The sequence below is a fragment of the Brachyistius frenatus genome, unplaced genomic scaffold (assembly GCF_029030835.1).
Source record: "Brachyistius frenatus isolate BFR_SWC_R1_liver_20210118 unplaced genomic scaffold, ASM2903083v1 Contig_169, whole genome shotgun sequence".
Taxonomy (NCBI): Eukaryota; Metazoa; Chordata; class Actinopteri; family Embiotocidae; genus Brachyistius; species Brachyistius frenatus.
This window is the reverse complement of record NW_027210768.1, coordinates 126,088-150,000: the sequence shown is the minus strand read 5'-3', so window position 1 is coordinate 150,000 and position 23,913 is coordinate 126,088. Positions and strand designations below refer to the sequence as shown.

The window sequence follows — 23,913 nt, the reverse complement described above, 5'->3', positions numbered from 1 at the left end:
ATAAAGGATTTTACTCACCTTTAAATCATAGCTAGCAACTGATCCATTGGCGAGCCCAGCATACAGAATATTCCAGGCTATGTGCAAACACAACACTCGGTCTGGTAGGGTGATCTGCTCCAGACACTTCTTCGACTGGAGGCGAAGAAAAAAGTCAAACTCCACATCAGAGGCAGCGGTAAATAAAAGTGGCTGTGCAACTTAGGAATGATGGTTAAAAATGTCATTTCATTTTAAGGATAAACTTTAAACTGCTGCTTATGAAACTGAGATTTCAAGCAGTAGAACAAATTTGTGAAAGCATCAGAAGAAGAAACTCTTTCTTTGGCAAAAATCCAAAGATTTTCTCATTTTTTTCCAAAGTGAGTCTTGTGAGTTTTGTACCTTTATGCTGTGACAGCGGATCGTCTGGTCACTGGATCCGGTGTAGAGGCGCGTCGGCATGTTGGGGAGGGACGACACCAGCAAACAGTTGATTTTGTTCGTGTGGCCGTCAAACACTGCTTGGCACGCCCTGTTCTGGATGAACAGACAAAACATTTAAGAAAAAGGACAGACATTTGACCGAAAACAGAGTAGCATCCTTCAACTAGTATCGTGGTTAGCTGAAAGGATGTGTGTCAAATCTATTCAGTTAATATAGTACCAAACCACAACGCAAGTCATCTCAGAGCATTTAACGGAGTAAGATCAACACCTTCAAATTTAAAGTAGAGAAACCCAACAATCGAACAACTTCCACATGAGCGAGTGTGGAAAGGAAAGAAAAAAAAAATCCCTTTTAACAGGAAGAAACATCCGATAGAACAAGACTCAGAGGTGAAACTTTACTTTGAGCATGTGAAAGCACATTAGAAGATTAAACAATCAGTAGTTACAATCTGTAGAAACAGCAGCATTATATAAATCAATGGTTTTATTGTGATAGATGGTATTTAGATGGCAGAAGTGTTTTTTAAATTTATTTATTTCTATTTAAAAAGAAAAACATTAATTATCTACAAAAAAAATAAAGGAAATTACTTTTGCTGTAATATTCACACCAGCTCAGCTACTTTGTGTGCTTTGTGTAGAGGAGGGTAAAACAGTTTAACAGTAGGTGTCACGTTTCTATTTAACATACCACCAGACTGTAGGCTCGCGCTGTGTTGTCGCCTGAACATGTGTACAGCAGGCCGTTGTGGAGCTGCAGGCCGTGAACGGGGCCGTCGTGATTTAAAAAGGCTCCGACGGACGGCTCCTCATCCTCGGCGGACTCTGAAAGGACACCGATTTTTCTAACACGACCTCTCTTTGTATGATACGTGCTGCATTCAAAACAAACATGATGGACCGCACTCACCTGCAAGAGTTCCAACATCTTTCGCTGGCTGAGCACGAGGCTGATATTTTCTGTGGGGTCAAGAGACAAAAGTTGGTCACATTTCTCATTTGCCTCCTTGAAATCTGTAAATAAAGCATCCCTGTAAAGTTTGGGATTCTCCCTGGATGAACCTCACCTGTCAGCGTCACTTGGCTGAGACATTTGTGTGCAGGAAGAACTGAATTCCACACTCACGGACTGCTGAGGCGGCTCTGGAACATTTGACTCCGCCTTAGGTGAGTCCTCACAGTCCGACTCATCAATATGTATGACCTCCAGGTTGGAGGTGTGGATCATTTCAATGGAGTCATCGCTGTCATTCCCTCCATTGCCTGACACAGATGTTTTTGTTTTTCTGTTGGGAATCTGTCTGTCTGCTGCTGGCTCTTTTCCTTTACGTTGTTCTGTGCTTAAATTTCCTCCCATCTTGTCCTCAGGATCCCTTTCACCTAGCGGTTCCTTTTTTGCCACCACCACCGTCTTCACACCATCCTTTAACTCCATCTTCATCTCTTGCTGCTGCTGCTGCTGCTGGTGTTGGTGGTGCTGCTGCTGCTGCTGGTGTTGGTGGTGCTGCTGCTGCTGCTGCTGGTGTTGGTGGTGCTGCTGCTGCTGCTGGTGGTGGTGGTGCTGCTGCTGCTGCTGGTGGTGTTGGTGGTGCTGCTGCTGCTGGTGTTGGTGCTGCTGCTGCCTGGCAGACGATTCGGGAGAAGGAAGTGTAACCGCTGACGTGGAGCACTCAGTTTTCACCTGCTTGGCAGAAGCAGCAGCAGCAGTTGTGGGTAATTGTGGCGGCGTAAGCATCCGAATGGGAAGCAGATCAGAGGGAAACGGGGGCACAGGTTGGTTCAGAGGGACCTGAAGTGCATCAGCGTTACAGGACACCGTAGGGACAAAGTGACTGGCTGGTCCAGTCACAGGCGGATGGCAGATTTCTTGCTTCATTGACACAGCCGATGGAGTGAGGGGAGTTGGATGAGGTTGGGTTTTGGGTGATGCGGAAGTTGTGGCAGGTGGTTGCGGGCTCGAGGAGTTGGGGAAGGCAGGAAGGGAAGGCGGCTGCACGGTGGCAGCAGTCCCTCCTGAGGAGGTGGTAGATCGTTCTGCTACATTAGATGCTCCCGAGTACACTTCTGGAGCAGATTAAGAAAGAAAAGGGTAAACTATCTGCCACCAATTAAACTATTTTAAGCACAAGTTTTTACCATTGGTGTAAATCTGCTGTACCTTGCATTCCCTGCAGGATCTCAATGCGCTTGGCTCGCAGACTGTTGACCTCAGAAGTAAACTAAAACAGAAGAAACATTCAAACAAAGGTCATATGTTTGCTGGAAATAAAGTACAATTTAAGGAATAAAAAAAATTATGAAAAATAAATTAAGCACACACTTCAGATATCTAAGAGCAGCTAAAAAAATATATATTTTTCTGTCCAATTCATCGTAGGTAACTTTCTTAAACAATGACATTTGAAAAGGAAAAAAATAATTGATTAATAATCTTCATATATTGCAACCTGTGACATGCAAGAAAAAAAAAGATACAACTAATTAAACAGTTATTATTTGATTTTTTTTTTTTTTTTTAATAGTGGTTTCACCTGTTGTCTCATAAGCAACAGTCTTTGGACCTCTGCGTAGGCAGCTTGCAGGGCATTGCGGGCCTGAACCAGAGACTTGTCCATATCCTGCAATGAGTGGCTCAGCTCCTCCTCCCTCAGAGACACCGCCAGCAGCTTGTCCATCTGATCCTGGTCTGCAAGTGAAACATTTGACGAGTTGGACTGGATGACATTTGGAAATATTCACAAACATGAGCTGTGTGTAGACTATTCTAAAAACTGACGCATTTTAAAAAGGTCCCATATTGTATAAATTAATGTTTACGTTGATTTTAAAGCAGGTCTGGGTGTTTGATAAATACTGTGAAGCTGTCAAAATGCAGATTTTTGTTGATTGTTGCTTTCAGACTTTGATCTGTATGATGTGTAAATCCACAAATTAATTTAGATGGACACTCCCAGCCTTACCTTCATCAGTTGTTTTAAATTCAAACGTTTTTCATCAGGTCAGATAAAGTTTTCGTAAACATCCGTTTTTAAATCTGATTGAAAAGTTATCCATCCGAGTATGTTTGTGGTTGTGGTCACTAAAGTGGTTTTCTTACACCTACATATTAAGGAGATTGTTAATAATGGCAAAGCATCAGAAAATATCAGCATTACCTTTGTTTGACTTTGTTTTCTTTTTCCTTCCACTTGGCTCGTTGCTGAACGTGTCATTCTGCTGCAATATTTAAAAATTCAATTTCACCAATGAAATGCTTGTTTTAGTTAAACTCCACCGACAGTACACAGCACTACTCACTGTGGTGTGTTTTCTCTTGCTGGCACCACTGTCCCGTCTCAACTTTTTACTTTCATCCTGAGAGTTTGGTTCCATCTTCACAGAGACTCCTGAAGCCGTCTGACTGCTGCACCTTTGCTGTGCTGCACCAGGCAGCTCCTCAGCTTCCTGCATCCGAGAGTCTGGCTGCCTCTCCGTGTGGCCGTCAGCATCTGTTGCGTGTTGGGGTGGAGGTGGTAAAGGGAAGAGCGATCCTGCAGGTTTGTCTGGAAACGACTCCCAGTGGAAACCTTCGGACAGCGGCAGGTCACTGTCCTGTGGTTGTGTTGACCTTTTTTGGTGACTCGAATGCTTTACCAACTCGTTGCTCAACCTGTATATAGTGGGGCAAAAAAGTATTTAGTCAGCCACCAATTGTGCAAGTTCTCCCACTTAAAAAGATGAGAGACGCCTGTAATTTTCATCATAGGTACACTTCAACTATGAGACAAAATGGGGGGAAAGAATCCAGGAAATCACATTGTAGGATTTTTAATGAATGAATTGGTAAATTCCTCAGTAAAATAAGTATTTGGTCACCTACAAACAAGCAAGATTTCTGGCTCTCACAGACCTGTAACTTCTTCTTTAAGAGGCTCCTCTGTCTTCCACTCGTTACCTGTATTAATGGCACCTGTTTGAACTTGTTATCAGTATAACAGACACCTGTCCACAACCTCAAACAGTCACACTCCAAACTCCACTATGGCCAAGACCAAAGAGCTGTCAAAGGACACCAGAAACAAAATTGTAGACCTGCACCAGGCTGGGAAGACTGAATCTGCAATAGGTAAGCAGCTTGGTGTGAAGAAATCAACTGTGGGAGCAATTATTAGAAAATGGAAGACATACAAGACCACTGATAATCTCCCTCGATCTGGGGCTCCACGCAAGATCTCACCCCGTGGGGCCAAAATGATCACAAGAACGGTGAACAAAAATCCCAGAACCACACGGGGGACCTGGTGAATGACCTGCAGGGAGCTGGGACCAAAGTAACAAAGGCTACCATCAGTAAAACACTACGCCGCCAGGGACTCAAATCCTGCAGTGCCAGACGTGTCCCCCTGCTTCAGCCAGTACATGTCCAGGCCCGTCTGAAGTTTGCCAGACAGCATTTGGATGATCCAGAAGAGGATTGGGAGAATGTCGTATGGTCAGATGAAACCAAAATAGAACTTTTTGGTAAAAACTCAACTGGTCGTGTTTGGAGGAGAAAGAATGCCGAGTTGCATCCAAAGAACACCATACCTACTGTGAAGCATGGAGGTGGAAACATCATGCTTTGGGGCTGTTTTTCTGCAAGGGGACCAGGACAACTGAGCCGTGTAAAGGAAAGAATGAATGAGACCATGTATCGTGAGATTTTGAGTGAAAACCTCATTAAAGATGAAACGTGGCTGGGTCTTTCAGCATGACAATGATCCCAAACACACCGGCCGGGCAACGAAGGAGTGGCTTCGTAAGAAGCATTTCAAGGTCCTGGAGTGGCCGAGCCAGTCTCCAGATCTCAACCCCGTAGAAAATCTGTGGAGGGAGTTGAAAGTCCGTGTTGCCCAGCAACAGCCCCAAAACATCACTGCTCTAGAGGAGGTCTGCATGGAGGAATGGGCCAAAATACCAGCAACAGGGTGAAAAGCTTGTGAAGACTTACAGACAACCTTTGACCTCTGTCATTGCCAACAAAGGGTATAGAACAAAGTATTGAGATGAACTTTTGTTATTGACCAAATACTTATTTTCCACCATAATTTGCAAATATATTCTTTAAAAATCAGACAATGTGATTTTCAGGAAAAAAAAATTCTTATTCTGTGTCTCATAGTTGAAGTGTACCTGTGATGAAAATTACAGGCCTCTCTCATCTTTTTAAGTGGGAGAACTTTCACAATTGGTGGCTGACTAAATACTTTTTTGCCCCACTGTACGTCCATAATGACAACACAAAGCAGATTAAAAAAAAAAAGCAATAATTTCAAACTGGCCAACAAGAGCTCAAATAAAACACCCCGTGTGATGGGGATGTCCTCACCTGGACGTGACTTTTGTCTTTGTCTTTTTCGTCTCGTCATACATCTCCTTCCAGCTCAATGTACTTCTGGCGCCTGATAAGCTGAGCAACTTGTTCAGGGTTGGTTGAAGTCCGGCCTCCTTCCCCGGAGTATTGCTGGATTTGTGGGCAATTCGAACCTTCCTGGTGACACTCGCGGTGGACTCAGAGGATGTGGTGCCGAGAGAACTTGGGCTGTCAACACCCACCTGATCTCCTCTTTCCCTGTTATTCGACAGTCCATCTGCAGCTACCGAGCTTCTCTCGCAGTACTGAACCAATTGTTGGTTCACTTTGAAAGGGACCTGTTTTGCCTTAGCAGCAGCTACGCTGGAGGAACAACCACTAGGATGCACTGCAGGGGCGTTATCCCGTGGAGATGGCACAGATGTAGCTGGAGCGGAGGCGACGTAGTTCCTGAGGGAGGTGCCTTCCAGCTGCTCTGTCCCAACTCGGGTTTGTTGTGGGGTGCCTCGATCGGCCACCTGGACGACGGCCTCGCTGTTCTGCCGCCGGGCTTCTCGATCTGCTCTACACGGCTCCCTCACGCCCAACGCCCTCCTGATTTGCCTCAGCATGGAACTGACGTCTGCGTCCCGTATCGGGCCGCCATTGGCAGGTTTGTCTGCTGTTGCAGGTTGAGCTGAACCGTGTGAAGCTTCTTGTCTGGGCTGAGAGGATCCTGGACTCTCACCTTCGTCCTGACCAAAGACGATGGCTCCGCTCTCAGGCAAGTGATCACTGATGAAGTCTTTATCTGTTGCACTGTTGTACTGCCTGTTGTGATAGTGATAGTGGCTGATAGCCAGCTGTGATATTAGTTTTGACGAGTCAGTTGCGCTTCCTTGAGCTTCGTGTGGTCTTTTAGGAAGTTCGCCTGTTTGGAGGTTTGAAAATTTGACTGCGCTACACTGATTGTTGACAATAAAGTTATCATCAAACCAAGGGTGGTGAGCTGGTTGGGTTAACTGGCCCTGGACGTCAGGGTGATGCAAAGTTCGACCTGCGGGTTCTCCCGACTGATGAGCCAACATCCCGCTTTGATGCTGCAGAACTGATTCTAAGTGGTGAACACGTCTTTGCAGACTGGACACTTCGTTCTCTTTGTTTTGGACAACAGTATTGTTGCTTCCTTTGAGGCGAGCGTCCTTTCTCTGTTTTAAAATCGTCGCTGCCATTTTTTTCACCTTTACTAAATTGGATGGCACAGTTTTTTTTCTGGTGGCTCTCTGAAGCTTTTCTTCACGCTTCTGAGCAGCGGCTTGCTGCTTCTTTTTCTTTTTCTCCTTGTTTATTGCTTTCTTCCTGTAATGGAAATAGACACGGGCATTTAAACAGCATTTCAAAACAACAACAACAACCTTTTAAAACACGCTGAGAATAGAGTATAAACCCTGATAGTTTCATTAACAGGTATCCAGGTGAAAGTCTTACTCCTCTCTCTTTAGTTTCCTGTTTCTCTCCCGGATCTCGTTGATGGTGCCTTTGCACAGAACTTTAGTGAGTGAGGTGGGCCTCAGGTTCATGGACACCAAGTCCTTCAACTTGGCTGTGTGTTCAGCAGTCAAGATGTGCTGGGCGTACTCAGTTAAACTCATGGGGGATGACGTGCATGCTTGGCACGTATGAAAGGGATTGCTGTCCATGAAAAGACACAAAAAACATTCAGTCAGATATCAAACTACAGTGAATTATGTTGAGCGGTCAGTTCCTGTGTCCAGCGGCGTTATCTGGTCTGCTTGTGCAAACTGAGATTCTTCAAAACCACATTGAAATGGACAGATATTTAATTTTCCTTTTTTATGAGTCAAACTTTTAAAACGCTGTCAAACCACAAGCAACTGATTGATATTATAATATGGACAAACTTTACAACTCTTCTGTTTAAGAAAGAAAGAAAGAAAGAAGTATTTTGGGTTATTGAGATCTAATACCAGCTGCCCTGTTTATTCATCTCAGATCAGACAATAAGTAGGTTTTTACTAATGAATACATATTTATGCATCACTCATTAAAGATGAGATATTATTATATCTGACAAATATTACTCACTTGCCCCACGCTGCATCCAATTCTCTGTGATGCAGCAGGCTGTGCACGTGATCTTGGGCATCCTGGAGTCCAATTAGTCAATATTAGAAATCATGTTGAACAGCTGCATGTTCAAAATCCAATATTATTCAGCACGACTGCAAACTACAATGTTTTGGTCAAACTTACATCCTTTAAGTAGTGCCAGCGACACAGCAGACAGTAGGTTCTTCTGCGCAGGGGCTTGGAGCGAGAAGGTCCAGAAGGTCTGGAAGGTCCGGAAAGTCTGGAAGGTCCGGAAGGTCTGGAAGGTCCAGAAGGTCTGGAAGGTCCAGAAGGTCCAGAAGGTCCAGAAGGTCTGGAAGGTCCAGAAGGTCCGGAAGGTCCAGAAGGTCCGGAAGGTCCAGAAGGTCTGGAAGGTCCAGAAGGTCTGGAAGGTCCAGAAGGTCCAGAAGGTTTCTTCCTCTTCACAGATGTTTCACCCACCTTCTCTTCCAGGGGTTCAGTTTTTACCATTTCTGAACAGGTAAGATGAAGATGAACATCAGATCCTCACACACTCGTGACTGACGTTGCTGACGGCACCGCTCATATCGGTGTTGAGGAAAGAAGCTGAAGAATAAAACACGTGAATCTTTGAGGCTGAACTCGCAGCAGCACAACGTGGTTTCGAAGTGAAGTAATCCGAGCTGGAGGTCAGATCAACGCTCACATCCAGCACAACCCGACCAGCCGCTGAGGACAGATGACGTCATTCAGGTCTCTGCGGGACAAACGGAACAACAACGGCTGAAAGTATAAAAACATCATAATTACCGCTCAGGCTTCACATGGCAGTACGGCGCCACCGCGTTTACGCCGCCATGTTGGTCTACGCACATGACGTCAGGTCTTCCGTCGACCAATCGTTCGCTGAAGATGATACCGGAAGTTTGGTGTCGGGCATGTTTTGTTCTTCGTAGATCTCCAAACGCCCGGATGGAGCGGGTCCACCATTTTGAAACGACGTCCGGCATTAAGGATGTTTTTCAGCTCTGCTGAGCTTCGAGACCACTTCCGGTGCGGAAGAGGCGTTTTAGCTACAAGACAATTAGCTATTTGTTAGCTGTTTACTGTGTGTTACTGTACAACTGAGTTTTTATTAGTATTATTATTAGAAATAGTTTTAAAGTTAAAATGTGCAACGGTTGTGTAGTAAAAGAGTACCCGGACCGGGTGAGTAGTTCACTGAGAGACTTTAATGGTTAACAGTTAAAGCGAAAGTTAACAAACCAGCTCGAGCGAAGATGCTGATTTAATCTGAAGAATTAAATCTGAAGTAAAACGAGTTTGATGGTGTTAAAACACGTGTGTGTGTGTGTGTGTGTGTGTGTGTGTGTGTGTGTGTGTGTGTGTGTGTGTGTGTCCCGTCCAGGGGAACACGTGTCTGGAGGACGGGTCCTACCTGATGAACTTCCTGATGTGCGCCAGCTGCCGTCAGAGGGACTTCGTGCTGATAAGCAGTAAAACCAGTGAGGATGAAGATGGAGAGGAGATCATCACATACGACCGTGAGTCGCTCCTCTTCCTCCCGAGGAGCAGTTTGGGCCAAAAGACTGAAGTCTGTGAAATACTCTGTTTTATGGACCTTTGTGCGTTTTTAAGGTTTAAAGGCCCCAAATTATTCATCAGTGGGAGTTTACACCATTTTGGCAGTTTTGTGAGTGAGACTTCAAATAATGAGTGATTTGTTCAACAAGTCTTTTTTTAATGCTCTGATGCTCGTGATTGGAGACGTTATGTTGACCTCGGCCGATCCAGCTCCTCTGAGATGAACATCAGTGCTCTTGTAGAGGAAAAGGAGCAAACGACTGCTGCCGGCGATGTTGGCCGTGAGTCTGTTCTCCCAGCACGTCAGTGGAGGAGTTTTGAATCGAGGTGTCCACGTACAGTATTTTTAGCCATGTAGTGTCTTATCTTCGTGTTAATAATCCCAGTCGGTGCAGGAAACCCATCGACAGCATGTTTTAAATGTAATCCACCCATTTTCATTTGTCTTTCCAGATGTTTGTAAGAACTGTGACCACGTCGTCGCCCGGCACGAATACACATTCTCTGTTGTTGACGAATATCAGGTCAGTAATCACGTCTGGTTTATTCACCTGAGGAAACGTGGTTTTGGTTCGTGGTTGCCACAGGTGTGTTTTGTGTTGTCCAGGAGTACACGATGCTCTGCATGCTGTGTGGAAAGGCGGAGGACTCCATCAGCGTGTTGCCAGACGACCCCAGACAGTCAGCACCCCTGTTCTAGACAGACCTGCAGGTTTTAGACGGACTGTCCTCACCGGGGACGTGCCGCTCGCTCCGCGCTTCAGGGTTCCAACTATTTGTTTAATCATCCATTCAAAATTTGATTCGTCTTTTCATTAAGCAGATCGTACTTTGTTTCTAGTTTTTGTCTGTTTATGAATTACTGTGTTCTCATAGAAGTTGCATTCATGATAACACAAGACGTTCTGTCATGTCAAATGACCACGTACTGTAAATAAACACATTTTAATCTTCTTTTTCTCTGTGACATTTATTTGATGCTACAAAGTGAGAACAACATGCAGATGTGAATTTTTTATCCCGAAATAGCTCAAATGTATTAAAAGCAACTTAAAGCAGAATGTTCAAATATTAAGAACTTTTAGCTGAGGGCCTTGTTTGTGGTAAACGTCTTGTAGTGTGAACATCTGGGCATTTGTTGTAGTTGTGCCACAGTAAAAATACTTAATCTACCTCTAATATCTACTAAAGATTGTTCCTCGTAGGTACTAATACTGATCAACCTGGTTTATGTTGTAGAAAACATGTCGGAGTGACATCAGTGTGGGAAAAGGAAGCCTAAATAGCAATTAATCGACCTTTATTTGAAGTTTATAGGTTTGTCCATATTCACCTTTTTTAAATTCTTGTCAATCACTGCAGCTGATCTGCTGGTTACACATTTTCTTCTTTCATGTTGTAAAAGTGAGAGAGCCTTCACGGTACTGTTGTCAGCTCTCGGCCTCATCACAACACTCAGTCACCATCGTCAGCAGTCTCTCCTGAGCTCGCAGAGGCGTCTGTCACTGAAAGCAGCTGCTTCAACAGAATCGGACAAGTGATCGTTCTCAGTGGATACGAGTTTCATAAAATGCACCGTTTCATCATCTGAGCACTTTTATAGTCGAGGTTGAGCCGTGCATATTTTCGCCTCTAATGCGTCGGCATGACAGTGCTGCTAAGCTCGGCACTATTTCCTCCGCAGAAAGTAGCTCCAATGAAAACTACTTGCAGCCATGTGTGTGGATTATCCACAGGAACCTGGACACCGCTGAACTCTGGAAATGTCGGCTTTGATTGTCGTGAGCGCAACAAACTGGGGTAGTAAAAGAAATAGATTAAAAACTATCGGCACTGCAGGGAACAAGTCAAGAAACGGTGAAGACATTTAGGTCAGCTGACCTTTAAGCACAATAAAAACTACACGTGTAGATCCTAACCACTATTTTTGAATTGTCATTTATTCAGATTAATTCAAATAAAATATACTGAAGTTACTGACTTGAAATTATAGTAGGAAGGAAATGCTGCAACAATCAGACTCCGCACTTTCTGTTTTCATGTGAAATAAAAATGCGAGTCGTCGCTGGTCTATATTTATGATGTATTTTGCGGCTCAATAAAAATACAGATGCTTTAGCTGATTGTACAAATAAATAATAAAAAAAACATTTACAATGGAACTCATGCACGTATACAATACTTCAAAGTGTGAGTGCACTTGACATATACATTCTAATATGCTGATGCCTTTCTGCTTGACAAATATTTTTCTAGCAAAGTAAAAGCACACGACGACACGGCGATATGCTGAATTGAGCGATGGATCGTTACATACTATAATTAATCTATCAGTTTTACAGGAGTGAGGTCAACATGGGACTGCATGCCCTGCTTCTGTACATGAATGCTGATGTTGATATACTGCTCGTGGTGTTATTTACTATTACAGTGCTCTTACATGGTTTCTATTAGTGTATACCATTTTTCTAATGGTACATATCTACAGTTAGCATAACTTTTACATCCCTCAAGTATTAAACATGATCTTTTTGGTCTCATAGTAGGCCTACATGGAGTGTTAAGAGGAGCAAAATGAGAGGTAAGAGTTGGCGATCTCAAGATTTTCTCGACGTTTTTTTTTCTTTCAGCTGCAGGTATCAAGCCACAATGTCAAGTGTTTTTGAGAGACACATCCAACAAATGAATAAATAAATAAATAAATACAATTTATCATACATTTTACATTACATACAGTACATTCCCTTGAGTAAATACCGTATTTACACATGCTATCAGGGACTGGATGTGAGGCAGCCTCTCGCTACACGATCAGTTATTTGTATGAAAATACAGTCATCGGGTCACTTTTCCGGAGCCTTTGCCATCGTAGATCGGACCTCTTCCTCTGGAGCTGTGGCTCCACTGAACCGGCCCGCCGGACCGGTCTTGCGGGTGAGCGTGCCGCGGAGGCGGGGAGCCGGAGAAGCTGGACGGAGAGCGGCTGCGTCCCAGCATTGCCGCGCCCTCGCGAAGCTCCTGGCGGGAGGGGGAGGAACTCAGCGAGCGCTGCAGGGAGGAGGAGGAGCTGCGAGGGCGAGGAGGCGGGCTGAACAGCATCCCGCCGCGGTCCTGCATCAGCTGGGTCAAACTGGCCAGGAAGTCGGCGTCGCTGGTGCTGCTGGCGCGCACCCTTAACCGCCGCCGTCTGGAGGCAAGAACATTTACATCACTCAGTTTATGTGCATTTGGTTTATACAGTGGTGTGAAAAAACATTTAAAACATTGTTTTGGTAGACGGTAGAATTCATGGTTCCATTTATCACAGCAAGTCTTCCAGGTCCTGAAGCAGTAAAACAGCCCCAGACCATCACACTACCACCACCATATTTTACTGTTGGCATGAGGTTCTTCTTCTGAAACGCGGTGTTACTTTTACGCCAGATGTAACGGGACACACACCTTCCAAAAAGTTCAACTTTGGTCTCGTCAGTCCACAGAGTATTTTCCCAAAAGTCTCGGGGATCATCAAGATGTTTTCTGGTAAAAACAAGACGAGCCTTAATGTTCTTTTTGCTCAGCGGTGGTTTTGGTCTTGGAACTCTGCCATGCAGCCATTTCTGCCGAGTCTCTTTCTTCTGGTGGAGTCATGAACACCGACCTTAACTGAGGCAAGTGAGGCCTGCAGTTCTTTGGATGTTGTTGTGGGGTCTTTTGTGACCTCTCGGATGAGTCGTCTCTGCTCTCTTGGGGTAATTTTGGTCGGCCGGCCGCTCCTGGGAAGGTTCACCGCTGTTCCGTGTTTTCTCCATTTGTGGATAACGGTTCTCACTGTGGTTCTCTGGAGTCCCAAAGCTTTAGAAATGGCTTTAGAACCTTTTCCAGACTGATAGATCTCAATTACTTTCTTTCTCATTTGTTCCTGAATGTCTTTGGATCTCAGCATGATGTCTGTCTTCTGAGGATCTTTTGGTCTCCTTCACTTTGTCAGGCAGGTCCTATTGAAGTGATTTCTTGATTGAGAACAGGTGTGGCAGTAATCAGGCCTGGGTGTGGCTCGAGAAATTGAACTCAGGTGTGATAAACCAGTTAAGTTGTGTTTTAACAGGAGGGGGAAACACTTTTCCACACAGGGCCATGTGGGTTTGGATTGTTTTTCTCCCTTAATAATAAAAACCTTCATTTAAAAACTGCATTTTGTGTTTACTTGTGTTATCTTTGACTAATATTTAAATTTGTTTGATGATCTGAAACATTTAAGTGTGACAGACATGCAAAAAAATAAGAAATCAGGAAGGAGGCAAACACTTTTTCACACCACTGTACTTCTCTATAGACTAGTTGTCATTGTATGACACTCTCATGCCAGATTCAAAGTTGTATTTTGAAGCACTCACAAGAAATGATGTGTTTTTATATATTTTTTGACAGCAGAAAGTACTGGAACAAGACGGAGCATCTGCAGCGAGCTATTAAGGTGCAGACTTGTCAGCAAAGCAACGCTTGAGTGTTGCTGCTGTAAACCACACTTACTGATAATGAAAGTAACATTGTTTTGCTAAATCGACCTGATAGCTTTAACCTCGAATGTCCAACATCTCATAAAAATGGACAAATGTCTCAAATGTTTACACATACCTGTTGTCCACACACGGGCGGATGGGCGGTTTCCCAGGAGGTGGTCGAGGCAGAAACCTGCTGGTGAGCTGCTCCGGTATAAACGTGGCGCTCACGGGACGCGGGATCTTACTTCTACTACCCGATGAGGAGGACAAGGAGAGAGGCTCCTCTCCCGCACACTCGGACCTGGAGCCTCGCTCCGAGGACAGCCTGTCTCTCGGCAGAGCGCAGGGCAGGTTATCACAGGACAGAGATGGAGAGGGGGAGTGGGTGGGGGAGCCGGGGACTGGACTGCTCCAGCGGTGACGTCTCTCCATGTTCAGGTCCCTGCTGGGAGAGTCCAGGGGGTTGCTGGGCTCTCTTATGGGGATCCGGCTGAATCTCGGGGACGAGGGAGAGTCTCTTCGCCGGAGCAGAGCTGGAGGAGGAGAGGAGGAGACGGTGACGGTGCTCTCCATGGCGCCTCCCGCCGGGTCGGCTTGGGGCTGCTGATTGGGCTCAGAGGAGCGATCAGGCAGACCAGAATCGCTCTCTGGGTCTCTGTCGTTAGTCAGATGAGCTGCGAGGCCTTTGGCTGGGCTTGGCACTGGAGCCAAGTCCAACCTCCCTCCATCCTTTAAGATTTCCTCTACGACCTCCTCAGACTTACGCGACGGGGCCTCCAGTGGTATTGCATCACTCCTCTCCTGTACAGGTGACTGCGGTGCACAGCTGGAGGACTGAGAGGAGTTCAGTAATTACTATTTTGTTATTATTATTATTTCCTCACTTAATAATTTGGTACACAAAACATAAAAAAATGTCACATGAAAATCCAAAAGTATTCAATTTACAGTAATATGTCAAGAAAAGCAGCAAATTCTCAAACTTGAACACTCTGAAGTGTCACATTTCTTTTACTAAAAAAAATTACCTTCATAAGTTATTGATAAAATAAGTTGATGATTAATTTTGTGTTTGCCTTCAAATGAATTCATTGATTGTTTGCAGCTCTAAATTCTGTACATATCTAAACTGCATTAGACCTATTGATTTATCTCATCAGTAGAAATGTTTAAATCACATACATAAGCACTAAAGGAGGAAGAACCTCTAACCAGATGGAAAGATCCAGAACCAGTGAGCGGCAGTCCTGAATTGGACTGTTTTGTCGAGTCTATTTTCACAGTGCTGCTCTCAGTTCATGTACAATAAAATTTGTGACTCCTACCTGCTCCATGTGGGATCGTCCCATGATGACTGAAGGCATTTGTCCCAGCATCCCCGGCAGCCTTCTGTGGCCCAGCAACCACGTGCCGGGCATGGCCATCTGGGACATGACGGGGCTGCCGGGCACCGCAGAGGACTGGCCGTCCTGGGGCTCGGAGGACTGGTTCTCGGTCCCAGCAGCGACGTGGGTCGCCGGTTTGTCCTCATGCGGTGCTTCAGCTGGAGGCTTGCTTCCTCCAGAACCGCTGCCTTGCTCCAGCTCCAGCATCACCCACTCCTGGGAGTCTCCCTCCTGAGGCACGGGACTGAAGTTCACGGCAACGAAGCCGCTGCTTGCTGCGCCCTCCTCCGGGTCGGGGGTCGCTGTTCCAGATTGCTCCTCGTTGCAGTAAGGAGTCTGCTGCTCGTGTCCCCTCTCGGGAATGGATGTCTCCCCGACTTGAGAAAGGAGAGGACGCTGTTTGCCCAGACTGAAACAAGACATTGTAGGAATATTGTAAGTGAGTTTCTGTCTGTTTTAAATTAAAGTCTCTGCTTAAAGTAACGTGGACGGAGTACTAACTAGGCCTCAAGGAAGCGTTCGATGGTGGGTTTGGGTTCGGGCGCGAGCCTCTTTTCAAATGCCAGACTCTGGCTGTGTCTCATCCTCCGGAGCAGCGGTGCAGCCCGCTCCAAGAACATGGTCTCTGATCGCACTCGTCTGGGGGAACTCTGCATGGAGCCAGTGTTCGGACTCTGGTTCCCCTGGTTCTGACTGTGTTCATCTTCACTCACCACCTGAGAAGAATGAATGAAAACGAGGTTCAAAACACTTAAATAAAGCAGTTGAATCCAACAAAACTGCAGCAAGACATCTGTGTCTTTAAACAGAGAGGTAGGCAGTCTATTTTCATTCCTTACTTAAATATCAGGAAGACAGGGAGTGGCAGTAGCAGGTTCTATTAAAGATGAGCAGAAGTAGATGTAGTAATAGAGGTTAGGACGCCACTATTCCAGGCAAAGTGAATGCAGTCTTAAATTTATATTCATGTAAAAACTCCTTGGTGATATATTCATGACTAGGGGGGATGTGAACTTCCAAAGCACTGAAGCTAAACTTCGCATCTCACTGCAGAAGAGGAGAAGCAGTTGCATGAGAATAAAATATGAGCATAACGACATTCCCCTGACCTTCCTGATCATCGGCGGCGCATGTTTATGGTTTCGGTTGCGGTCCATCTCTTCCCATACATCTGCGCCAGGGGTGGTCGGGGTGGGGATGGGGACACAGTTGTCGGCGTCACTGAGGCGTTCCCCTTGCAGGACATCCTCAGTGTTCTCCCTCTGCAGCTCGCCTGGCAGCACCGAAGCATTGGCCATGCTGTGGAGGAGAGGGAAGGTCACCCTGCAGCTCATCTCCACAGCACAATTTAGAGCAGTGATTTCACAGGGACCTCTGACTGTGCACATTTGTCGTCTAAAAAAAGCTGCAGCTATATATTTAAGCACATATCCAGCAAAGTGTGAACGAACTTCGGACAGCGCAAGTGAAAATGCCTACAGCAGTTCAAAAACCACAGGACTAAATGCCGGTGGTGACAGCTTTCTTTTAGCTGCAAGTACCCCAAGTAAGCTGGTGTGAGGCGAGTGAGCTGCTGAGCAGTGGTTGCTGTGGCAGTGATGGTCAGCATATCCTCTGAATCACATTTCTCCCAGTCATAAGGGTCATTCTCCAGCACAGTGTGGCTCTTCATGGCATTCTCAAACACTGACGTCAGGAGCTGTCAGAGAGAAAAACAAACAAACATGCATCAGCATTTAACAGCTCGAGAGGAATAAACTGTGTATGCAAAACATACCACACACGAGAGGCCCTACCTGATAATCAGGCTTTGTGAAGTAGTCCAAAGTCAAGATATGATCCAGGAAGGTGCTGAACTCAGAGGGAAGATGCTTAAGCATGAGTCGATGGTCATATGTCTCTTTTAGATTTCCTACTTGTTCCTGGGCAGGCGAGAGGAGAGATACGTGAGTGGATAACATTACTGTGTATCAGAAATCAATACGAGGAAGCCATGGAGACACATACTTTGTCTTTGATTTTCCTCCAGGGAAGCTGACCAACCATGAATTCAACAAGCATGTAGAAGAGGGACCACAAGTCATCGTGACGACCCATTTCCTGCAGACACACACAAGAACGAGGTAACACCAGGACTTAATGATCAGAGGCGCCCGTCATGATCTACATGACTACAGAACATGTATGCTCACAGAAACAGCAGTTTATCGTCAAGCGGTCCCTCATTGCCACCATGTTGAGGGGGCATAAAAAAAGGAAAAGACACACACACACAGCTCAATATGTCTGGAGGTCAAAGCTCACCTTGTTCTTGTGAGCATTGATTGAAGCATATCGCACAGTTCCTCTAAAACCTGCCACAGGACGAGGCTGCAAGAGAACAGAGGTTTAGTAGAATGGAAAACATGCACTAAATAAGGAGAAACTAAAACACATAATAACCTTCTTTGCATTTTAAACCAGGTTTATAGGCCCTGAACAACATTTGGATATATTTCTATAACTACTATACAAAATGGAAACTGAATTTACTGTTTTCAGATTTGATTTGGAGTCCCAGCAACAGATGTCACGAGTTACATTAGTCATAAGACTACACATTGTTCATATATGTGAATTTTGTAACTCTGTGTGCCTCTAACTTTGGCGATGTTCAGACTGTCTTATTTTATGCACGCAGGTTTTATGATAAGAATTAAATCGAGTCAGAAACAGAGGTCTCCCTGCTTCCATTTATTTCACCACGGTCCAGACAAACCAGCTGTGACTGGAACCTCCACCAGAACACCAGCATACTTCCTATATGTCTGATGTACATGTGACCTTTACATGGTTTCAAGGGTCACTTTAGTTAAAAAATAAACAAACAACTGAAATCCAATCAAAGCAGTCAGATCTAAACAGATTTGTTAAAAATTTTTTTTTTAAAAGTGAATTAAATTGTATTTTAAACCAAATATAAAATTGGTTTGAAACTAATTTGTAAAAATCAGATCTCATGATTTTGGGATTCTATTGAGATGTGCACATAAATCCTATTTTGAGTGACAGTTTGAACATTGCCTTTGTAATTCTAGATATCTAATCACCTGGATGACACTCTGGTGCAGAGTAACCCTGGATCAATATTCTCTTCCCTAACAATAAGCAAAGCATTTTAAATGTACACAATATCATACAGCCATTCTAAGTATATAAGAATAAGTAAAGTTTTTTGATTTAAAAAGCCAAAACAACTCTTTTAGTGAATTTATCAAACATTACTTACCGGACGGACTTCCTGGCTGGAGTTTGTGAACTGACGCGCTAAACCAAAATCCAGCATATAGCAGCATCGGCAGGTACTGGCTAGTCTCCCCATCGCAAAGTTTGACTGCAATGTTAACAGAGACAAACGAGTTTAACTGTTGGTGACATAAAAAAGTTACAGAAAATGTGTTTGTAATAGGCAGTTAAAAAAAATATGTAACTCATGGCTCAACTTACTGGTTTAATGTCCCGGTGCAGGAAACCTACAGAATGGATGCTTTCAATGGCCTCTAAAATCTGCTTGCCAAGTCTCAAAGTGGTGGAGACGGAAAAGGTGCCGCGGCTCATTGTTCTGCGCAAATCTGCCAGATTCCTTCCCTACCAGACAGGAAATGAGTGTCGCATGTTCAACTTCATGATGCAGAAGGTGACGTTGGAGGCAAATCAAATGAAATACTTGACAAGCGATGACTGGTGAGGACCTCACCTGGAGTTCCATCACCACATAGTTGAAGCGGTCATTCCTGCCGCAGCCCACAAAGCGACACACGTGGTCTTTGCCTGTCAAAGAAATAGTTATCGGTACAAAGATCGATCATCGCCTACTCTGCTGATCATAACAAACAAAATCTCTGTTTGTCAGATGTTTACATTTCTCAGGATTTATATTAATATGAAACAAGCACACATTTTGTTTTAATAAATACGTCCACACAAATGTCATACATTGGTTTCAATATTAACTCAAACACTAATTATGTGAATTCATGTAATCATAAATGAAATATTTCATCACTGGCTTGGAGAAACTATAAACTCCTCCTTCATTCATGTTTTAAGAAGTTTCCAGCATGATTCTGAATACAGCACCGGTTCCTGCATGGTTTTCTAGTGCAGCTTGTCATGATTATTACATAATCGCCTGACTGGGATTATTTGAGCTGATCACGATCATTTTGCATAATTGTTTGAATCATTTCCATCCATCTGAATAAAAACAGCTGAATGGAAATAACGAATGTCACATTTGTCACAAGACGTCATCTCATTGCATCACCTTCTTCTACAATGATTAAATAGCACAAGTGGAAAGTTAGTGCCCGTAATTGATTACCTCGAGGCGCTTCACTTCTAATATTCAATCTACCGCTTTTTTGAGAGCATCCATTGACATTAGCATCACGGGTTTAGCTGCAAAGCCAAACAGCACACAAGTGGCTCTTCTTTTTTATTTGTTATCAGTGTTTCATTAAACTATAATTAGGCAAAAACTATTAGAGCCACAAAATGAACAGAAAAAGACAAATCGTCACGATGATGATAAAATGTCCGATCATGACAGCTGTAGGTCTTTGAAACCATGACGACCACTGCTGTCATTAAAACATGGATTTGAACTAAACAGTCGTCTTCAAAAAAAGGGAAGAGGAAGTATTTCACATGGTAAATGTTGGAGGTATTGTTGACAATCATCAACTAAACTGACGGAAATGTCGATCACATGGTGGCCACCTTCGCCTCTCTTCAACTACTCCGTCAGAGACGGAGGACAGCCCGTCAGAGACGGAGGACAGCCTCACCCTGGAGCTTTTTAAGCACAGCAACCTCCATCTTCAGCACTTGTTTGGGTTGCTGAGCAGACTCGACCTTCAGGGCCACGGTGGCCTGGCTCAGCTGGTCCAGGACCTCGTAGATCTCCCCAAACCCTCCTCCTCCGATCTTCCTGGCCTGAAAACAGAGTGATATTTATTATTTAACTCACACAACTCTTCCTGAAAGGAAACTGATCACGCTGTTGTGACTTCGTGTATGCTGACGTGATTTCTCGTCCCTCGAGGGACACTCACCACTTTCCATCTGTCCCGGACCACGTCCCCCACCGACAGGATGTCCGCGTGCTCTCCAGCTCCACTCATCCTGAACCTCCACCTGAACCTCCACCTGAACCTCCACCTGAACCTCCACCTGGCATCAGCTCCACTCAAATCAGGATCTACAGTTCATTCACTTCAGTTTTGTCTCTGCTGGATCAGAGGACACCTGGCAGTCCCGGACAGAAACATGTGGACTATTTAAATGGTGGAAACACCTCACGTCCTCAGACAACACGCTAACCGACGCTAGCAGACGTTCAGAAGATGGAGCATCGTGTTGGTTTGTTTGAGTCAGAGTCACAACAACCCAGCTGACCGGCTGTTTGAGTCAGAGTCACAACAACCCAGCTGACCGGCTGTTTGAGTCAGAGTCACAACAACCCAGCTGACCGGCTGTTTGAGTCAGAGTCACAACAACCCAGCTGACCGGTTGTTTGAGTCAGAGTCACAACAACCCAGCTGACCGGCTGTTTGAGTCAGAGTCACAACAACCCAGCTGACCGGTAGAGTCACAACAACCCAGCTGACCGGCTGTTTGAGTCAGAGTCACAACAACCCAGCTGACCGGCTGTTTGAGTCAGAGTCACAACAACCCAGCTGACCGGCTGTTTGAGTCAGAGTCACAACAACACAGCACCGCTGTTTGACAGAGTCACAGCAACACAGCTGTGTTTGAGTCAGAGTCACAACAACACAGCTGACCGGCTGTTTGAGTCAGAGTCACAGCAACACAGCTGACCGGCTGTTTGAGTCAGAGTCACAGCAACACAGCTGACCGGCTGTTTGAGTCAGAGTCACAACAACACAGCTGACCGGCTGTTTGAGTCAGAGTCACAACAACCCAGCTGACCGGCTGTTTGAGTCAGAGTCACAACAACCCAGCTGACGGCTGTTTGAGTCAGAGTCACAACAACCCAGCTGACGGCTGTTTGAGTCAGAGTCACAACAACCCAGCGGACCGGCTGTTTGAGTCAGAGTCACAACAACCCAGCTGACCGGCTGTTTGAGTCAGAGTCACAGCAACCCAGCTGACCGGCTGTTTGAGTCAGAGTCACAACAACCCAGCTGACCGGCTGTTTGAGTCAGAGTCACAACAACCCAGCTGACCGGCTGTTTGAGTCAGAGTCACAGCAACACAGCTGACCGGCTGTTTGAGTCAGAGTCACAGCAACACAGCTGACCGGCTGTTTGAGTCAGAGTCACAACAACCCAGCTGACCGGCTGTTTGAGTCAGAGTCACAACAACACAGCTGACCGGCTGTTTGAGTCAGAGTCACAACAACCCAGCTGACCGGCTGTTTGAGTCAGAGTCACAACAACCCAGCTGACCGGCTGTTTGAGTCAGAGTCACAACAACACAGCTGACCGGCTGTTTGAGTCAGAGTCACAACAACCCAGCGGACCGGCTGTTTGAGTCAGAGTCACAACAACCCAGCTGACCGGCTGTTTGAGTCAGAGTCACAACAACCCAGCTGACCGGCTGTTTGAGTCAGAGTCACAACAACCCAGCTGACCGGCTGTTTGAGTCAGAGTCACAACAACCCAGCTGACCGGCTGTTTGAGTCAGAGTCACAGCAACACAGCTGACCGGCTGTTTGAGTCAGAGTCACAACAACCCAGCTGACCGGCTGTTTGAGTCAGAGTCACAGCAACACAGCTGACCGGCTGTTTGAGTCAGAGTCACAGCAACACAGCTGACCGGCTGACCGGCTGTTTGAGTCAGAGTCACAACAACCCAGCTGACCGGCTGTTTGAGTCAGAGTCACAACAACCCAGCTGACCGGCTGTTTGAGTCAGAGTCACAACAACCCAGCTGACCGGCTGTTTGAGTCAGAGTCACAACAACCCAGCTGACCGGCTGTTTGAGTCAGAGTCACAACAACCCAGCTGACCGGCTGTTTGAGTCAGAGTCACAACAACCCAGCTGACCGGCTGTTTGAGTCAGAGTCACAACAACCCAGCTGACCGGCTGTTTGAGTCAGAGTCACAACAACCCAGCTGACCGGCTGTTTGAGTCAGAGTCACAGCAACACAGCTGACCGGCTGTTTGAGTCAGAGTCACAGCAACACAGCTGACCGGCTGTTTGAGTCAGAGTCACAACAACCCAGCTGACCGGCTGTTTGAGTCAGAGTCACAACAACCCAGCTGACCGGCTGTTTGAGTCAGAGTCACAACAACCCAGCTGACCGGCTGTTTGAGTCAGAGTCACAACAACCCAGCTGACCGGCTGTTTGAGTCAGAGTCACAACAACACAGCTGACCGGCTGTTTGAGTCAGAGTCACAACAACCCAGCTGACCGGCTGTTTGAGTCAGAGTCACAACAACCCAGCTGACCGGCTGCAGTCGATCACTAACGGCCACCGAGCTCCTGTGAACAAGCTAACTAGCATGATGACCGTTGGCCAGCCGACCACTCACCGCTGCGACTCCAGCTCGTGTAAAAGCCAAACAGACGCCATGTTCCCAGTCTGCTCCGAGCGAGGCGAGTCATTCCGGGCGGTGCTTTATTTTAGGAAGGAGACGGTGGTGGACCACAGCTGGAGTTAGTTAGCCAGCTAGCCTGCTAATGGTGGGCAACGACATCCCGTGCGCTTTCTCGCAGCAGCGGTGCTGACGTCACGGGGCTGGCGTCTCCTGATTGGTCCGCAAACTCCTGCATCCCCGAGACCCTGTCGGTGAGGGATGACGCTCTGCATGGACAGAAAGACTTCAGGGAGCATTGCAGGGGAGGGACATGGACAGAAAGACTTCAGGCAGGGGACATGGACAGAAAGACTTCAGGGAGCATTGCAGGGGAGGGACATGGACAGAAAGACTTCAGGGAGCATTGCAGGGGAGGGACATGGACAGAAAGACTTCAGGGAGCATTGCAGGGGAGGGACATGGACAGAAAGACTTCAGGGAGCATTGCAGGGGAGGGACAGGACGCCCACCAGCTTCACTCACATCATGTGTCCTGAATATGATGGAAGTAAAGCTGGTGCACCAGAGACGGAGAGACGCAGCGGGGAGACGGAGGGACGGGGAGACGGGGGGACGCAGCGGGGGGACGGAGGGACGGGGAGACGGAGGGACGCAGCGGGGAGACGGAGGGACGGGGAGGGACGAGCGGGGAGGGACGCAGCGGGGAGACGGAGGGACGGGGAGACGGAGGGACGCAGCGGGGAGACGGAGGGACGGGGAGACGGGGGGACGCAGCGGGGAGACGGAGGGACGCAGCGGGGAGACGGAGGGACGGGGAGACGGGGGGACGCAGTGGGGGATCCCGGTACTCCTGAATGACACCATGTTGATAATATTTAACCTACACACACACACACACACACACACACACACACACACACACACACACACACACACACACACACACACACACACACACTCTTTCAACAGCAGCAACACACGTGTGTTTTTTACATAAAATAAATAACCAATCCTTAAACCATTGAACTCAGGGTGACGGTTCATTCTTGACCTTGAAGCAGAAATGTTTGATGAACT

General features: G+C 46.2%; 3 protein-coding genes across 4 annotated transcripts in view; 1 reads left to right on the top strand and 2 right to left on the bottom strand.

The window, feature by feature from the left end:
• znf106b (zinc finger protein 106b) overlaps window positions 1-8,682 on the bottom strand; it is a 13,653-nt gene extending 4,971 nt beyond the window's left edge. The window contains exons 1-13 of one of the 2 annotated variants that reach the window (XM_069717176.1): window positions 8,018-8,682; window positions 7,850-7,911; window positions 7,232-7,435; window positions 5,780-7,102; window positions 3,730-4,081; window positions 3,588-3,648; window positions 2,964-3,118; window positions 2,591-2,651; window positions 1,500-2,496; window positions 1,343-1,392; window positions 1,124-1,257; window positions 385-519; window positions 19-135 (exon numbers count right to left, since the gene is read on the bottom strand). In XM_069717176.1, coding sequence (XP_069573277.1) covers window positions 19-135; window positions 385-519; window positions 1,124-1,257; window positions 1,343-1,392; window positions 1,500-2,496; window positions 2,591-2,651; window positions 2,964-3,118; window positions 3,588-3,648; window positions 3,730-4,081; window positions 5,780-7,102; window positions 7,232-7,435; window positions 7,850-7,911; window positions 8,018-8,344 — 3,978 coding nt within the window. In that variant the 5' untranslated portion in view covers window positions 8,345-8,682. The remainder of the gene's footprint in view (window positions 1-18; window positions 136-384; window positions 520-1,123; window positions 1,258-1,342; window positions 1,393-1,499; window positions 2,497-2,590; window positions 2,652-2,963; window positions 3,119-3,587; window positions 3,649-3,729; window positions 4,082-5,779; window positions 7,103-7,231; window positions 7,436-7,849; window positions 7,912-8,017) is intronic. The other variant, XM_069717177.1, reaches the window with a different exon arrangement.
• A 198-nt stretch (window positions 8,683-8,880) lies between these two features.
• On the top strand, window positions 8,881-10,353 carry churc1 (churchill domain containing 1). Its single transcript, XM_069717112.1, has 4 exons — window positions 8,881-9,043; window positions 9,243-9,378; window positions 9,872-9,942; window positions 10,026-10,353. Exons 1-4 carry the CDS (start codon window positions 9,005-9,007, stop codon window positions 10,116-10,118), a joined length of 339 nt encoding a protein of 112 aa, XP_069573213.1. The 5' UTR covers window positions 8,881-9,004; the 3' UTR covers window positions 10,119-10,353.
• A 1,127-nt stretch (window positions 10,354-11,480) lies between these two features.
• Window positions 11,481-23,064, bottom strand: ttbk2b (tau tubulin kinase 2b). The gene is made up of 15 exons (XM_069717110.1): window positions 22,831-23,064; window positions 20,384-20,576; window positions 20,117-20,264; window positions 19,024-19,097; window positions 18,774-18,914; window positions 18,556-18,660; window positions 17,592-17,657; window positions 17,295-17,387; window positions 17,084-17,209; window positions 16,829-16,986; window positions 16,397-16,586; window positions 15,789-16,003; window positions 15,228-15,696; window positions 14,036-14,736; window positions 11,481-12,605 (listed from the first exon to the last, which is right to left on the bottom strand). The coding sequence occupies exons 2-15, from the start codon at window positions 20,450-20,452 to the stop codon at window positions 12,254-12,256; spliced, it is 2,907 nt and encodes a 968-aa protein (XP_069573211.1). The 5' UTR covers window positions 20,453-20,576; window positions 22,831-23,064; the 3' UTR covers window positions 11,481-12,253.
• Between the last annotated feature and the right edge of the window lie 849 nt (window positions 23,065-23,913).

What these genes read in the sequence shown, in the direction of transcription:
- ttbk2b (XM_069717110.1), bottom strand. Translation starts at nt 20,452, where the DNA reads ATGAGTGGAGCTGGAGAGCACGCGGACATCCTGTCGGTGGGGGACGTG. An exon ending in TGCACCGGGACATTAAACCA is followed by an intron (nt 18,661 to 18,773) that starts GTAAGTTGAGCC and finishes TTAACATTGCAG; the next exon opens with TCAAACTTTGCGATGGGGAG. An exon ending in GACGATCCCACATGGAGCAG is followed by an intron (nt 14,737 to 15,227) that starts GTAGGAGTCACA and finishes AACTCCTCTCAG; the next exon opens with TCCTCCAGCTGTGCACCGCA.
- churc1 (XM_069717112.1), top strand. Translation starts at nt 9,005, where the DNA reads ATGTGCAACGGTTGTGTAGTAAAAGAGTACCCGGACCGG. An exon ending in TAAAAGAGTACCCGGACCGG is followed by an intron (nt 9,044 to 9,242) that starts GTGAGTAGTTCA and finishes TGTCCCGTCCAG; the next exon opens with GGGAACACGTGTCTGGAGGA. An exon ending in GGAGATCATCACATACGACC is followed by an intron (nt 9,379 to 9,871) that starts GTGAGTCGCTCC and finishes TTGTCTTTCCAG; the next exon opens with ATGTTTGTAAGAACTGTGAC.